Source organism: Hyperoodon ampullatus (assembly GCF_949752795.1).
Source record: "Hyperoodon ampullatus genome assembly, chromosome: 6".
NCBI classification, from domain to species: Eukaryota; Metazoa; Chordata; class Mammalia; order Artiodactyla; family Ziphiidae; genus Hyperoodon; species Hyperoodon ampullatus.
In genome coordinates, this window is record NC_136919.1 from 54316480 (window position 1) to 54334561 (window position 18082).

At 37.7% G+C, this 18082-nt stretch overlaps 1 protein-coding gene across 7 annotated transcripts in view; it reads left to right on the forward strand.

The window, feature by feature from the left end:
* Nucleotides 1-18082, forward strand: part of ELAVL2 (ELAV like RNA binding protein 2) — a gene marked incomplete at both ends in the record, with an annotated part of 130019 nt that overhangs the window by 48964 nt on the left and 62973 nt on the right. For 3 of the 7 annotated variants that reach the window (XM_079707171.1, XM_079707174.1, XM_079707175.1), the window contains 2 exons: nucleotides 8881-8952; nucleotides 11744-11987. In XM_079707171.1, coding sequence (XP_079563297.1) covers nucleotides 8881-8952; nucleotides 11744-11987 — 316 coding nt within the window. Of the gene's footprint in view, nucleotides 1-8861; nucleotides 8978-11743; nucleotides 11988-18082 lie in introns of those variants that run through there. The other 4 variants (XM_079707172.1, XM_079707173.1, XM_079707169.1 and 1 more) reach the window with 3 other exon arrangements.

The window sequence follows — 18082 nt, forward strand, 5'->3', positions numbered from 1 at the left end:
AAGATCTGGGATTGGGTGTGTGTGCCCACTATGGATATAAGCAGGCAAGGTCTGAGGCTAAGAAAGACCTTACCCTCATCTGTAGTGTATCACATTAATTTTCTTTCTTTCTTTTTCTTTTTTAAACATTAACTCTTATTTTTTTCTTAGTTTTCCTTTCTTTTTTTTTTTTGTAATGAAAAGTATCACTTGAGTTAGGTTCATTTATTTTGTGAAGGTAACGCAAGTATGCACCATGGCCATGTGAAAAGAACTTTAAGAGTCTTGTTTTCTGTGTCTTAAAATGCACACTTCCCAACACTTTAGAATGCTGATCCCTGGAAAGGGGTGAATCCATATGCTGAGAATCTTTTTCTTTTTTTTAAAATTAATTTTTATTGGAGTATAGTTGCTTTACAATGTTGTGTTAGTTTCTGCTGTACAGGAAAGTGAATCAGCTATACGTATACATATATACACTTTTTAGATTACCTTCCCATGTAGGTCACTAAATCATTAGGTCATTTAGATCATTGAGTAGAATTCCCTGTGCTATGCAGTAGGTTCTCATTAGTTATCTATTTTGTACCTAGTAGTGTATATATAAACATTAACTCTTATACACATTTCTAGGCAGCAGATTAACCAGAAATTTCCTTGTGATTCTCTCCTTTAGGCCCCCTCCCCCAATTCGAATCACTAGAAGTTAAAATAACACTTTGATTGCCAATCCTTGCCCCCTCTTGAAATGTAGTAAAGAACCATAAGCTTGATTACTATAAGAAGTCACAGATGTATGTAGCTTGTTTTTTCTAGCTGCCATGTAGCTTTTAAAGAAAGCCATCTTTTGGGGAGGAGGGGAAGAGATGGACCAAAGGAAATAAAGTATCTTTCTTAGTGTGAATCATGTTTTTTAAGATGCTCCAACTTTCTGTACTAAATAATTCGTAGTCGTGTTTCTAAATCAAAGGTAGTTATCTCTTGGGAGTCTCAGGACTTTAAACATCAACTGAAAAGAAAAATACATTTCATAGGTGAATACCAGTGAAATGTTCCACATTTCAGAGAGGAAAGGAGCTGGCCCTCTGTTTTGATCAAGGTTTACACTCTCATAGTCCTACCGTGGATGGGGGAGAGCCCCTTGTTCTATGCTCCACAATGCGTTAATGAACTACAAGATTTTATATGTCCTAGGGTAGCGCCTCTTAATTTCAGTTTCTTTGAAGTTCAGTAGAAATATTTGTAGCCCCTCAGCATTATTAAGGAAATATGCCTTCTTCTGTTGACATTTTATTTTGTTCACTTTATTTTGGTATAAACTACTTGGGGTTAAACACTAACTATAGTTTTTAGTTTTCTGTGTGATGACAGTTAAGAGTAAAATAACCTTAGTGGCCAGATGGAGTATTGTGGCCCTTTATAACACTTCTGAGTTAAAAAAAAAAAAACAATATTCGTGACCAAAAATTTACTTCCTTGTCTTTTATACTCCCTTTAAGACTAGGCATACTTGCTGTTTTGGAGCTCAAATATGACAGTATTCTACTGTCTGTATCCTACAGAGGAGCTATGTTTTTAACCTACCTAATGAAAACACTCAACTAGCGGGATTAATTTGAGGATTTCCAATCAGCCTTTCACAATTGGTACTACCCTGAGGGGGTTCCTGTTAGCTGTGATTTTTGTAGAAGAATGTGAAGTTAATCCAATTTCTATGTTGATTACTATGTTAACTGTCTTAATTTAGCAATTCAGATTTATCTGCCTATACCAAACAAGAACTCTGCTACAAAACTGTGGGAGTAGTTGATTTTATTCTTATTATGCTCATAACCTATTTTAGGTTCTACAGCCAAATAATGGCATGGAAATTAATAACACCCACTGAGGTTGGAATGATTCATCACTAGATGGTAGTGTATTCTAGCCTGTAACCATGATTGAGTTAACCCCTGGCTTAACCTTGACTATGGTGGAGGTGTATAAATGACCCTGTTGAAGAATATAGATTTTAAAGTTTAATTACATTTCACAAAAATGTAACTTATTCTCGTTATCTTCATCTACTTTGTCTTTCACCTATTGGGGTGAACTTTGAGATTTCTTTTTATTTTGAATTCTGACAGCTTTAAGGGGCTGTCATAGGTTACAAGCCAATTTCTGACATGCTATACTCTTAGTAAGTAGTTTCATCTTTTAAGTTATTCTGATTTTTAAAAAATTTTGCATTCTCTATTTAATGAATCGCTTGCTTAATTCTTTAAAGAATCCATAGATAAAGTGAATAACTCTTGATTTCATATTATACACTCAGATTTTCATATGTTGGGTTTCCTTAAGGAGATTCCCCCCCACCCCCAAAATAAGACAACTTTCTATAGAAGTTTAATCCCTTTCTTAATCGTCATGTATTTCTAGTGCCCAGAAAGTAATAAATGAATTGGTTTGTTTGAATGTGAGCAGTTAGAATCTAAACCAGTTTCTTGATAATGAATTTAAATAGTTTACTGATGTCATTATAGTAAGTACTATAGTAAGTAATATGTTTCCTCCTGCCTAAGTCCACTTCTCACCCTGATCGGGGTCATTGTCATTCTACATCTTGGTTACTGCAATTATTTCTTGATTGGTCTTCTTGTTTCCACAGTTGCTTAGTTCTTCCACACAACCATATCCAGTTTATTTTCACAATAGCCACGTGCTGCTGTTTTTGCTCAAAACCTTTCTGTGGTTTCCTTTCTTTTTATGGTGACCTCTGATGGGGTTTAGGACACACTACCCCAAAGTATGGTACCTTGGCGTATTGAATATCTTAAGCTGAAGAAGTTTGAGAAAACTGCAGAAGCAGAAAGGTTATTCTGACCGTCTCCCTCTCTCTTCTTCCCTGAAACAGGTAATAAAATCCCCACGTGGAAGGTACCCTCCCTGTACCAGGAGGAAGGAAAACATTCTAATCACCCGTACAGGGATTTGGGGCCTGGAAATCTGTATACGAGCAAACCTTGTTAAACTAACTCTTATCTTTTTAGTTTAATCCTTATCACTTATGACCCCCAGCCCAAACCCCTTAGTCTTGTCAGTTCTTCACAACTTTATTGTTTATTTATCTAAAAGGTATAAACTTCCTGCTCAGATCACTTCTTTGGATCTTCATTCTCTTGTGAAGATTCCCATATACATGTAAACATTCGATAAAATTTGTATGCTTTTCTCCTGTTAGTTTGTCAGTTTAATTTGCAGACCCAGCCAGAACCCTAAGAGTGTTGAAGAAAACTTTTTCCTCCCCTGCACCTCCAAGATCCTATGTGGTCTGGCCTTATACCTCTTAGACTCATCTCCCTCTGGCCTCCTCCTAGCTTCACCCTAGCTGGTCTCTGCCTGGAATGCTTCTCTTCTAGATATCCCTATGGGGATGTATTTATTTACTTTTAAATCTGTAACAAATAACCATGAACTTGGTGCTTAAAACAACACAGATTTATTATCTTACAGTTCTGAAGGGCAGAGTCCCCTGATGTGGGTCTCCTGGGCTGTCATCAAGGTATTGGCAGGGTTGCATTCCTTCTGGAGATGCTAGGGGAGAATCTGTTTCCTTGCATTTTTCAGCTTCTGGAGGCTGCCCACATTCTTTAGTTGATGGCTCCCTTCCATCTTCAAAGCTGGTGACTGTGGGTTGAGTCTTTTTCAGGTTGTACCACTCTGACACTGACTCTCCAGCCTCCCTCTTCCATTTATGTGGACTCTTCTGATTACACTGAGCCCACCTGGATAATCCAGGATAATCTTCCCATCTCAGGGTCATCTGATGAGCAACCTTAATTCCATCTGTATCTTAATTCCCTTGTCATGTAATGTAACATGTTCACAGATTTCAGAGTTTAGGATGTGGGTATCTAAGGTGAGCCGTTTTTCTGCCTACCACAAGGGCTGGCTTAACTGTCCTTTAAATCTTGGCCGAAAGCTCACCTTCTCAGTGAGAACTGCTGTTTAATACTGGAAAGTATCCATCCTCCATCTCCACATTTTCAGCACTCTTACTCTGCTCTACATTTTCCTTTATTCCAAAGCACACTTATTTCTAGCTAATGCACTGTTTTATACATGTGTACACCTCCTATTGCAGATGTACACTCCAGGATATTTCTTTATTGCTGTATCAAGTACCTAGGACAGTCCTTAGTTCATGGGAGTTGTGAACAGATGTTTGGTGGATGAATGGATGAGTGAACAGAGTGTGAAGATTAAGCCAGTCTTCTTCACTGGATCTTTGTTTTTCCTGTTGCCCAGCATAGAAGCCAGATACAGACCTAGAATGAAGGAAAGGACTTGGGACCGACCCCCTAAACTCACTTGCTTTACTCTCTAACTGCAAAGCTTTTAATTCTGCCAGCTCTAGAACTACAAAACCTTAGAAAGACTGGCGTCAGAAAGACTGCAGTTTGTCTGTAGGAGCCATAAAGGGCTAAGAGACAGAGAAATGTTAGCATTCACTGCCAGAGAACATTCTCCCTGTGACTTCTGCAGCTGTTTGGTGCAGTGTCTCTGGCAGCTCTTGGACCCTTGTTAGCCCCAAGGCCAAAAATCTGAGCTTGACAAGGCTGAGGAATCCTTGGAACTGGTGAGGCAGCTAAAATGGTATGGGGGTAGGGTGGGGAGTTGACAGGGATTCCAGGATTGAGGAGCTCTCTTGAAGTTTAAAGCCACAAACATTTATTACTTTAGGAATGACAAAGCAAAGTGAAGAGGCTTAAAGAAAACAAACTAATGGCTTATTCTTAGAGCTGACATATCAGCCCCATGAGTGCTTGGTTGACTCTTCTGTTGTTTTAATTCAGTAAAGCCAAAATGTATCCTGAAAATGCCACTTTAGTGATTTGAATGGGAAAGATAAAACATTTTGTGGGAATGGTGTCTGCTAGACAGATGACCCCACCTGCTGCTTACCCAGCTCTCATTTGTGAGCTCTCATTACTCACTTCACTGAGTATTTCGAGAGCTTTAGCTACTTGCCTTGAGTTCCTCAAAGGAAGATGCCTTTTGGCCAAGGCTGCTGTCTTTATCTCAGTGGGTTCTGCTCTTAAACTTTAAGACAAATTGCTTCCTTTCATCTTGTGACTTGGCCTTTAGAGAGGTTTGATGTCATCTGAGGGAAGGCTTTGCACTATACTGATTCTGCCCTGGTTCTGTGTTGCTCGAGGCATTGAGAACCCTCTAGCTGTAAATAAGTATCCAGACCAAGGTCACTTTATCCAGGCCAGACCTTTTGAGTGTGAGAGATGCTTGCCCTTTCCCCTAGCTATGATTCTTTTTAGAGATGTTACCTTTTGTGTTTGCTTATTACATTTTCTAGTTTCTATCAAATTAAAACCATTTGAGATCCATAGCTTAATTATGATGTGTTTTTAAATAACTTTGAGTTAAAATTTAATTTTTTCACATTTACCTGTACTTCTGCTGTTTTCTTGAAGTTAGACCCAGATTCCAGATGCCACAGCTCCATAACCCTGCTGGCCAGAGGGTTACCCTGTTTTTGGATTTGTCTTGGCTTCCGGCTTTTTTGTCGTGGGCAAATGGTCATAATGGGCTCTTGAAATAACATTCCACAACTGATCACTCAAAAGATAGTTTCCTTTGTCGTGCCATTGAACAATAATTTGGATTTCAGTGGGTGAGGGTGGCTGATGGAGTGTTCCAAGAAATGAAAATATGCTTTCATAATTATCGATGGTTTGAAGTACTTGAAGTGAGATAGAAGAACAAGCTACCAAGTTTGCATGTTATTTAGAAAGGTGATTGCCCTTTCATGCTCCAGTTTTTTAAAAAAGGAACTACTCTTGTCCTTACATCTGTTTTTGAATGCTTAGTCTGTACAAACCCCTGAAATGGAAGTGGGATAGGTATGACTGAGGGCCTTCCAGGCAGCTGGAACTGCATGAGCAAAGCCAGAAGAATGTATGGTTTTCAATGCACTGTGACTGTATGAAGGACAAGGAGCAGTTCAGATTTTCAGATGCTTGAATAAGTGGGCTGGTAAAAGCAGTTGTAGAGGATCTCAGATGTTTATACTCTTAATAATATAAGTAGTTTGTACTTTATTTGATAGGCAGCAGAGAGCTATTGAGAGTTGAGGAAAATCTATCTGGGAAGAGTGTTAAGTGGGGATTAGGATGATGGAGGGACCTTTTGGGAGGCTGTAATTTGGTGGTCCAGGTAAGAGATGAGGGCCCAGATCAGGATGGTATACGTCACAGTGGACAGGCTGGTGCAGATAGGCAGGCCTCAGGGTATGTGCAGTGACCCTTTCAGCAGTCCTGCTGTGACTTTAAACCAGAGATCTAATCCCTGAATCAGGTGGATTCTAGGTCTTGGAGACCTTTTTTTCCCCTTGCAGACAGTGTACTTAATGAGAATTCTCAGACTATATTTAGTATGTTTTTGATTAGCCATCTGTCTTGTTTGGTGGCTGTCTGAAGGAGGTTTGAAAATAGGCAAGAAGCTGATTACTTTAGTTTTCAGAATTTTTTATTAGGAAGTTTGGAAAATAGAGACTTTTCTTTTTCTCTGCATGTGACCAGGAAACTGTTAGTCCCAGCTATAAGCAGTCAAGCAGTAGCACTGGTTTCCTAAAATCCATTATTGTAAGAAACTTAAGATATGAAAGTACATAGAGGGCCATTTAAGTAAAAAAGGAAAAGAATTCCATTTAAAAAGTCTTTATAGAAATTTGGAAGTAAACTATGAGTGAAAACATAAAGGCCACTTCCTCGCCTGTCCTCCACTCCCTTCAAAATCCATGCTGCCACCAAACTAACACCTCATTATTATCTCTCGGAACCCAGGGAAAGTTTAGAATATTCTAGACTGATCTGTGCTCAAGTGTCTTTTCATAAATTATTTCATGGAGAATAACAAGAGAAAAAGTAGTCTCAGTTGACACAATTGATGTCTAAATTGAGAGGCGAACATATATTGAGACATTATTTTTTTTAAGCTTTAAAATTAATGGTTCTTTGTTGCTGGAATATGGCCTTTTATTTTCCTTCCAAAGAGTTTCAGAGCCAGTAGAATCTATAAATAGTGCACAGCCTGGTTGTCTGTGGTAGATTGAGTAGAGCAGAATTGCCTGTCCTTAAGTGAAGGGGAAGTAGCTTTACATTTTTAGTAACTGAATTGTTGGCCAGCATAAAGGTAAGGGCCATGTGAGCAACTTATTTATAACTTCCCATAAAGGTATGTGTCTGCCTCAAGCAGAGAAACTGTCTGGGGTGCTTGAAATGTAAAAGTGCAGTAGAATCATTTTCCATACACAGCCTTCCTAGCTAGTTGGTGCAATAAAGTGATTGTTCGCATCCCTGGGGCTTTCAGAAAGAGGGGTGTCAATAGATTAGCTCATTAGCGTCCGCTTCCTGTGGAATGGAAGGGATGAGGCCATTAAATTCGAATCTATGGTTTTACGTAGTGAAGAATGTTTAGATTTTAACTCCTGAGGGTATGGAGGACATAAATTTAAGCTTGGTTTAACCTGTTAGGTGTGGTCCTCCTAACTGTTCTACCCATGTAGTCTAACCACAATTAGGTTCTTGTCAAAATACTTCATGGCTATGAAAGCACTTTACTTTTTCACAGGTTCAGTTCAACTGTGTTTTTTTTTTTTTTTTTTTTTAATAAAGGACATAGAATCAGACTGAATTCCCTGGTAACAGTGGGAGAAGGGAAGAAGAGTAAAACATTTTCATGGCATCCCATAAAGAGTATGTTAAACCCTTTAGATAGATGCCAGAAAATGGAATCTGTTGTCACATGTTACAAATTTCATCGCACTTGCATCAAGAGTAAATAACATCCAGCCAGGTTTAACTCTAAGGATGAAATTTTTATAATCATAAATATGCACATAAAAGACATTTTCAGCCCTCCTTTGTTACTCATTTATTTTCACAGACCGAGTTTTTCTGAATATTATGTTGACCATTTAAAGCATCTGCATGTATGGCTAAAATGTAAACTTTGGCTTTTGTGCCAGTATTGTGGCTCTGTTTAGTATTTGGACAAGTTGTAATAAGTGGTAAATGGCCCATTAACTATATTGGAGGCCTCACAGCAACACTCATTTCAAATTGTGCTGGGTTTACAATTTACATATTAAAAAATGTTCACTTGATTTCGTTCAGGGACAAAGCTGACATCCTATATAAACATTGCTTCAGACGATCCTATTTATTGGTCCAATTATTTCAATTGAAAGATGCTGGTTTACTGCCTCTTAGTATATGTGAACAATTCTCAGCAACACTGTTAGAGATCCTTTGACTATAGTGGCAGAAAAATCTCACAGGGTTTTGATTCACTTTTAATTTTAAGTCCCGGGATTAAGGATCATTTATTTATAGTATAATGTGACAGTGTGGGCAAATATAGCTTCTCTTAATGCCCTTCTGATATTTTGGGGAAAGAGTGCTTTTATGCAAAGCATTCACTAATGACTGCCTTTTCTCACTCTAAATATAATTTCATTCACATTTCCTCCCTTCTCCCACCTCCTTAAGAGATAGGACAGCATGCAGCGTTTTGCTTCATTTTATTATTTTAAAAAATTCTTTTTAAGATGTGGTTTAAGGTAGTTCTTTAGGATAGATGCCAAGGTAACTAGTTAATACTGTTTTAAAATCAGGCTCTTAATTAAAAATGCTTAATTTGTGCAAGAAAACTACATGTTAAAATGAATTTGGAAAGATTAGATTGGAATTGCCTCAAATTCAATTAAGCCACACTGCATGGACGTGCTGGGAATATCAATACAATCACTGTAAATTTTGTACAAACTGATTTGTTGCATTATCTTGCTCATCTAACATACGGTACTTTTTGTGTCCATATTGCAGACGGCAACTCCAAACTAACATGGCAGTCAGACTGTGTGATGTGGCTTCTCTGCTTAGAAGTGGTTCGTGGGCAGCAGAGCCTTGGACCGGGGTCTGTGGGATTTTTCTTAAATTCTGTAGGCTACTTTTTTTTTAGCATGTTGCAGGAGTGCTGAGGCCATACCAAACACTTGAACTTTTCATTTGGCGTACTAATTATTCTTACATTTAACCTATTGTGGTATGGCCATCATTAGGATGTAAAGCACATTGCAATTTCAGTGGTACATGTAGCATCAGAACCTGCTTTTGTATGTAACTTTTTATTATCTTATTTAGGATTTAGTACAGCCTCAAAAGAGTGACAAGCTTTTTTTAAAAAAAAAAAAGTTTTGGTATGGTCTGAATACTAAGTTACCGTAATTCTTTACATTCTGTTTACTATGTATTTTTTTGGTTACTAAATTTTGAAGTTATTTATAATTCCTGATGCTTAAAAAAAATGTCGAAATTGTAAATCTGGCTGAAAATTATTTGCCCAGTAACTGTTGAAAGAGTTTGCATTCTGTGAACAGTTGTGTTGAGCCTATCAATGGAATATGCATTATTTGTAAAATATAGCACATTAGTATCATTTTATTCTGAGCAGATGGTCCTATAGCTGAGAGATGCTGTAATTTTCAGCGCACACAGCCTACTGCAGCTGTTCACTTGAATGTTGGCTTAGGAGCTCATTCTTGCCACCTGAACATGGAAATAAATGTGCAATTAAGTGAGGAGTGTTTGTTGTCCTTGCTAAATCCTGCTAATTTCTGTCAATGAACGCTTATATATTTCAAATGCCATCCCAGTGAGCTTTAGTCCGAATCTCTTATTTGGGTCTCATATAGTCTCCACATATACCCTAAGGTTTGAATAGTGATTTGTTTTAATTGGCCTTGGCCACTCTCATCTTGTAGCTCATTGTTTTCCTAACTGCTGGGCAGAGGTTAATCCCACAAGCATTTTGCTGTGGAAAGAGTGACCCATGGCTAATATTCTATAAAGTGAAACAGTTACGGTTTATTAGGAAATCTGAAACCTCCTTTCTCAGTTTCAGATAAATTTGTTAATTATAATAAAATGCATATCTTGAATTGTTTCGGGTTTTTTTTTTTTTAATATAGATTTCCAAAGTTTCCTTTATTTTCCTTTACACACCCCCCCCAAAGTATTCTCTGAAAATACTTGCTCAAGAGAGGTAGCTTGCAGTTTGCAGAGTAAATAACCCATTTCTTTGAAAAGGAAATGAAGTTACGGAAGGGTTATAGGTGGTTTGGTATTTCATAGATAGCCTGGATTTTTGTCTCCTGTTTTTTATCCTGATAACACTGATTCTTGTCCAGTCTGACCAGTCTCAATCTGTCCTATGCTGGCTTCTTTTATAAATATCTCTTGGCAGTAGAGATTTCTTCCTATTGCTTATCCATGGTTGTGCCCTTTTATTTTTCTTAGGCAATATGCTTTTTAAAAGACTTTTTTTCTCTTTTCTTGTAACAGTCTTTGCCTCTACTTTGCTTTTTTTATTTTACCTCAAATTCTTTGCCTTTTATATGTTAAAACTTCCCTAAAACTAGCATCCCATCTATTCAAAATTGTCAATTTTGAGAAGTACTTCTTTGTGGAGCTGAGAGGTGGATGAAATATGAAGGATAATCCTTTCAGTGATGCTTTGATTTTTTGGATTCCTCTACAAGCTTGGCTGTCCAAAGTAGATAGCTATTGGAGGATGGTTTTAGAGAATTTGGGGCTGTGGTTTGTAACTCTTTTGCTCAAAGAGCATAGGATTGGTTTTTAGGGAACTAGATCCAAATTTGCTTATACTAAGTGATTTTTAGAGTAGCCTGAACAGTTTGAGGCCATTTCCCCCAACTCTACTATTTATTCTGTATCTGGAGTTTATAGATACCTTATCACTTGCATTTTCAACAGGCTTACATGCTCAAATGAAAATTCCTTGGGCTCGTCTGTTTGCAAAAGTTGATATATTTACATTGTTGTTTTGGTGGACTGGATAGGGATTTTTTTATTTTTATTTTTCCTTTAAAGTCAGAGTCAAGGCAAAATACCATTTTGAATTGTTTGGGGATTTTATTTTGATGCTGTAGGTCAGCTACCTTGTTGGTGATCTTTAGCTGCCAAGGTTGACAAGAATGGCTTGTTAGATTCTACAAGGTACACTAAGTACTCAGTTTATCCCCCAAGTTATCCTACAAACCCTTTTGACACCCTAACATATAACATTTGCTATTTTCTTATTTCTTACCAACGATAGAGGTATAAGATATTGTCAATTAAAAACATTTTCAATATGTAACCAAAACAGTACATGTTGACAAATTTATATTTTTTTTAAAGTACTCTTGCTCCTTGATTTTAAGTTAATGGATGTGTTAGTTTTAGAATATTTGAACTTCTAGGCTAACTGAATATCTCTTCAAAGTTAGGTAGACCATTTTTGGGGGCTTGTTTTTGGCAGCATGTTAAGCACTTTTATTTTCTGGTATTTTTAGTCAGGGTTTAATTCTATGCTCTTTGGTACTAAATTTCCTCAAGTCTGTGAACACACAGCAGGTGAGTAAGGGTATGTGAGTAGACCCAGAATGCGGTTCTAGAGAATGTTAAAGATTTAAATTGTGCTATGTGCATGTATGGAATATGTATATGAAAAGTACAATTGTGATCTTAAATCAAATAGCTTAATATGAGTAAGAATTAGCATAGGTGTTGCATTTTTTGAAGCTTTGTTGTAATTTCAGCAGAACGACTTGTGTTTAGTGACAAGTGTTTAAATTCTTCGATGGAATCTCTAATAGTTTGTGTGTGAAATATGAATTCTGATATTTCTTATCTTCTGTTTTTAGCAGGTAATTGCTGCCATGGAAACACAACTGTCTAATGGGCCAACTTGCAATAACACAGCCAACGGTCCGACCACCATAAACAACAACTGCTCGTCACCAGTGGACTCCGGGAACACAGAGGACAGCAAGACCAACTTAATAGTCAACTATCTTCCTCAGAATATGACACAGGAGGAACTAAAGAGTCTTTTTGGGAGCATCGGTGAGATAGAGTCCTGTAAGCTTGTAAGGGACAAAATAACAGGTATGCAGTTTTATGTAAGGTTCCTCACATGTAAAGGATTGTGTTTTAAGGTATGGGAAAATAAGTTTACTGCTTGTAAATCATTCAGTGGTAGAGTTTTACACATCTAGATTTTCTCTCTGTTCCTGGCTACATCAACAGTATGAAACTTAGTTTTAGAGAGTTTTAAGTTTTCCTTTTAAAGCATAAAATAATATAATAACTAGACTTTTTTATAATCTGAACTATACAATAACATCTTTGAAAAATGCTTTAAAGGTGTGTGTGTGTCTGGAGCAGCAAGTGTCATGTTAACCTTTAGTTTTGAGATCTTTGAGCTTACATGATTTAGCATTTCAACAGTGAAATACAAGGAGAATTGTTTTTTAGGAGAGGAAGAAACCTCTTAAAATGTCCTTTTTCTTAAGTCTCTATAGTCCTCCTTTTGTATGACCAAGTAAATGGTAATATTGACATTGTCAGTACGTAAATATTTGTACTGATACAATTTGAGTTTGGTAAGATCTTAGCTTCTGGAAAAAGTGGTGTATGGGTGCTCCTCTTATAAAGAATGAAAAGATGAGTATTTGGCCTTTAATGATGGTATATTTTGAATATTGGGTAGTGGAAAATCTCCTTAGTATTTTGTAAGATTTGACTAAATTTTTAGAGTAAGACAAAACCTAATTAAGAAGAGTGTTCTTGGCAGAGAAGGGTTAATGCTTCCTGCGGGAGTTGTTTTTAAACACTGAAAATGAATGAAGTGTAGACAGACTCTAGCTTTTTCATGTTACTGTTAAATTTGAGTGATGGTGTGTAATAAATGGCTTATAACCAAAATATTAAGCTAAATATTTCAGATAAGGAAAGGATACTTAAAGGCAGTTTGAGGAGTTGGACCAGGAGTCTGAACTTTGGTCATATGACGTTGGTCACGTCAACCCTTGACTTCAGCTTTAGGTTTCCCTTGGTAAAATGAGGTAGAAGGCAGAGGAAGGGGTCCCTAGCTAATTTCTGAGGCCAATTCTGACTTTTTCTGAGACGGTACCTTTAGCTGTTCTTTTATCAAGACAGCAGGGCTTATTGTCTCCAGGGTGACTTAGAGCTGTCACCTGGGCTTGGCCTCATAGTCGTATTTACTTGAGATACAGATTGAGGTTCACAGAGAGAATTTATTCATTAAAATCAAGTAAACCAAGTAAAAACTAAGTAAAACCTGGTTGTCATCAATCCATACATAATTATATTGTAACTAGTTATGTTACTTAGATGTTCACCATGATTATCAGGAAGGTTTCTTTTTTGTTTTTGAATATTGATAATTGAATGGATGAGATTTTTTAATTTCTTTCTCCAAAATCAGTGTGAGCAGCATATGTAAAATTTATATGTGAAATTTATTAAAGAAACAGTTTTTGAAAAGTTGGGAAAGGTAGAGAACAAAGGCTTTTTATTACATGTGTCTGTCCTGGTACTGAATTTTATTTTATGTTTTTAGTAAAACAGCATCCTTTTATATGTGAATTTTGCAGTCTCTTCGACATAAATGTGATAAATGGTTTGAAGGTTTTGACATAAATTATGAGATTTCTGGTTTGATTGCTTAGTAGTTATTCTTATTATTTAAAAAAATGTTGCTTGAACTGGCATAAAGGTTGCATTTTTTGTTATGGTAGATGAAAACAGTAAACCAATCATACATCCTTTGTATTAGGCATTTTCCACAGGAAACATCGCACAGATTTTCATCTCTTACCTCTGGTCAGTCTTGAATTATCTTACTCTTCTGTAAACCTTTTACTAGAGCTATTATGTGGCAAAATTGGATAAATTTGACTTCTGTATCTTCAGACCCTTTGCTTCTCTGGCTTTACGTGGAGGATGGTAGTACTAGAACCACGGCGCATGGGTAATCTGAAAGAGTGCCTGATTAGATACTTAGATACTGGCAAAGTGTGTTAACATTTGTTGTCCATTTCTTTCACTCCCTCACCCAATTGCCTTTTCAGGGAGAGCTGGATAATGGAGGTTTCCACCATAGTGAAATTTCTGTTTAAAATCTCTCATAAGCTGAGTACCCAAGAAAATGAACAGTGAGCACCAAGGTCAAAAGATGTTTTTTCTAAGCTTAGTTCCATGAGATTTAGTCATAAATATTCCTCAAAATAACTGTTCCACTGACAGACAAGTTTGAGAAAAATCTGTACTCCGTAGTTTTTAAGAACCATATTGCAGATCATTAACATAATAAAAACTATATTAAAATCCTGCAGTAAAGAAACCAGTTTGATTTACAGTTCCCCAGTCTTATTTAATCACAGAACTCATGGGGGGGGCGGGTGTGTGGAAATACCTCCTTGACAATAGATTTCCATCGAACCTGTTGCTTTGGAAGTCATTTGTTAACTGGTTATCAGAAAATCTGTAATTCTTCCATAAAACCTGTTCACGTCAATAAAATATGAGCATGTTTCATAAAATGAACATCCATGATAATGAACTATAAATTAAGAAGTTGAGTAGTTACATCGGAATACTAAGGACCTCTTCTAGTAACCCTGTTTTGAGTTGGCCCACTAACGTCTTATTCTTGGTATGTGTTAAATCTGTATTTAGACGGGTCTGAATTGTTTAGCTTCAAACATAAACTTACCTTAGATTTTTTTTTGTTATTCTGAGTTTCTTAGTAAATACTTGTATTGAACAAAATAGTCTAGTACATAGATTTCTAAAACTGGGTTTTGAATTGTTGCACTTGGCAAAGTGGGCATGTCTTCTGAAGAAGCTACTATTAACATATCTCTAAAAAGGTTTTGAAAGAATCTGTGGGGATTTGGACCCTGCCTGCCCTGTGGCGTTTAGCATTAGTCATCTTGAGCAGTTTTTCAGTATATGTTTTTAGGATCAGGGCAGAGTTTCTCAGTCCCTCTCTAATTATCCAACTTATTCTACCTCCTGGGGAGCTACCAGGCCAGCTCCTGGTATCTGATTTTGTAGGAGTGGGAGCATTAATTGATTGGGTTGTAAGAAAACTGGGATCATTCTGTGGGAAGAAAATTTAAATCCCTCCTTTTCACTTTTCTTAAGTCTTTCCTTACTTAAATAATGCTAAAATTAAGAAACTGTATTTCAGGCACAAAATACCTAGTTAGGAAAGTATGTGCCTCTTTCCTAAGTCCTAAAAGAGAGTATATCATTTTTAGATTGTGTCAGTGTTAGCGAATTAATGTCACTATTTTGATAGAATGAGGATTAGGGAAATACGTTAAGAAATGTGTTCAGTTTCAAATACAATTATCTTCTCTCTAGTCGAAATTCTGTTTATTATGTTGTTCATCAGGGTCTCACTTTGGGCTTATGCCAGCTTTATGCTTCACCCTGTTTCCTATCTGTAGGCATTAATTATGAGAAGCTAATGCTGTTTGTACAGCTTAGCTGATGTCGGTCTGTCCCTTTGAGCTCTCAAATGCACTTCAGAGTTCTTGACACCTGCTGATGCTGCAGGAGTGAAATGGATTTTATGAAGCAGGGAATGAATAATAGAGCGTTGAGAGTCAGAAAAACCCTTGAGGTGACCTTAGCCAACTCCCTCACTGACAGGTGAGGAGAGGCCCAGCTTTGTTGACGTGTCGAGTCCAAGACTACACATCTATTAAATGGCAGAGCAGGGACCCTAATTCTGGTTTTCTCATTCTTCCCTAGCATGTTTCCTCCTTGCCTTTGTTGGAGGGCCAGAACTCACTCTTTAAAAACTAAGCACAGGACCAGCTGATGAATTTCTAGTGAGACATATAACTTGTACAGGGGTCACGAAGGAGCATCTTCTGGTGAGTGGTGAGTCTTCCACAGGAGGAGAGTGGAAGATTTTTGAGGGTCAAGGAGTGAGGGATACGTAAAACTAATGAGAGCATCCATGCTTCTCTAGAAACTTTAAATCTATGGTTGTCAGTTCAGATAGTCTAGCCCTGTGGTTCCCAAGTCTGGCTGCACATCCTTACCTGAGGGAGTTTTAAAAAATAAAGATTTCAGGGCTTCCCTGGTGGCGCAGTGGTTGAGAATCTGCCTGCTAATGCAGGGGACACGGGTTCGAGCCCTGGTCTGGGAGGATCCCACATGCCGCGGAGCAACTGGGCCCGTGAGCCACAATTACTGAGCCTGCGCGTCTGGAGCCTGTGTTCCGCAATGGGAGAGGCTGCGATAGTGAGAGGCCCGCACATCGCAATGAAGAGTGGCCCCCGCTTGCCACACCTAGAGAAAGCCCTTGCACAGAAATGAAGACCCAACACAGCAAAAATAAATAAGTAAATAAATTAATAAGCTCCTACCCCCAACATCTTATAAAAAATAAAAAAATAATAAAGATTTAAGAGGCCCTGGGAATCTGTTGTCAGGAAAGCTCCCTAGGTGATTTGATGGGCAAGTGAGCAGTTTGGGGAATCATAGTCTTTATGGTCAGTAGAGTACCTGCATTGGAATCGCTTGGGATGACTGTCAGAAATGCAAGTTCCTGGGCCCTGCCCAGATCTTCCTATGGAATCAGTCTCTGTAGGTAGGGCCTGGAATGTGCCAATGACCTGGGAGTTATTGACTTCTTTTCCTGAACATTTTGCAGGGAGATAGAACCAGGGATTTCCAGGTTTATCTGAATTCTGGCTGGAGGTGGGTGGGACAGGTGGGTGTAACTGCAGTGCCTAATTGTATGGCAAACTAATAAGTTTCAGATGCTGTTCCCTCCCCAGCTTTTGATCTCCTGGGGGTCAGGACTAGAAACGTTCAATGTAAAAGTCACTGGGCTGTGTCTTTACTGAATGCCTGACCTGTCCCTAAAAGAGTGTGTGCGTATGTCGGTATGTACGTACGCACGTATGTGTCTGTAAGTGTGTAATTAGTTTTCACAACTCCAGGATAGCTTGTTCTGTAGCTGTTACTTTTCCTTCAAAAAGAGGAGATAAGAGAATTATAGTTGAAGACCTCAGGTAATGAGTGTTGCTCTTTTTAATTTTGATGTGATAGCTTCATTCTTACCCTAGGAATTGCTTGAGGTGGGTCCTATGCTGACCCCATAAGCTGCCAATTAGAAGCTTTCAGACAAAACGGAAAAACAAAGGCCAAAACAAACATATAAAAATACAAATTACAGGGGCCCAGAGGAGGGGAGGGGCTTTGCAGATGTAGATTATCTGTGGACAGGCAGTGCCTTGGATGGTAACACAGACCTCTTTTTTTTTTTCCCCCTCCTTCCTGAGAGCCCATGGGGTAAAAATCTCATATAAAATGTGAGGGTTCTTAACTTACATCCTTGTTGCTTCCTGAGAACTTCAAAGTTAGTTTTAATGCTGGTTTATTTTATGAGGATAATGTGATTTTCAAACTTTATTTTGATGGCATGATATTTTCCCCTCCTCTTTTTAACAAATATACTCTTAGCTCCTCAGGATTGAAACAGATAAGTGGTATTTTATAAGTCTAATGCATACCTTCAAATTTAATAGCATTTATTTACTGTGATGAAGTCAGTCAGTCACAGTGAGCCCAAGGCTGTGATGAACACTAATTTGAAAACGTGGTTGTGTGCATCAGTTACAGTCTTAAGGTCAGCTGTTAGTTGTAGGTATCCATAGTATCAAGAGATTAAGAATTCTGATTCTTGCAGACAGGTACTTGAAAAGATCTGGGCGGTTGGGTGGGTGGGTAGGTGGGTGGTGGTAGCTTAATAAATACCTCATTTTGCTGACTCTGGGTGCTATTTAATTAGAAATTTGGCAGAAAGGCTGGGTGTATGCCCAGGTATTCACAAAACAAGGTAACTTGGCAGCACAGGGTAAATGCCTTGATGCCTAGTGTATTAACTGTGGAATATACATTTGAATTGGCTGTCTTTAGATTTTAGTGGCTAAATTTATATAAAATGAAATTTATATAATATGAGATGAAATTTACTTTTGTGGTATTGAAGAAACTATTTGTCTATTTATCAATATATCTTTAAACCATATTATTTTTCCATGTACTCTTGTTTCTTCCAGACGTCATGACTAATCAGTCATTTCAAAAATTTGATGTTACTACTTGATGTTACTGTTTTTTATAAAGTTTCAGGGAAAAACTTTAAAATT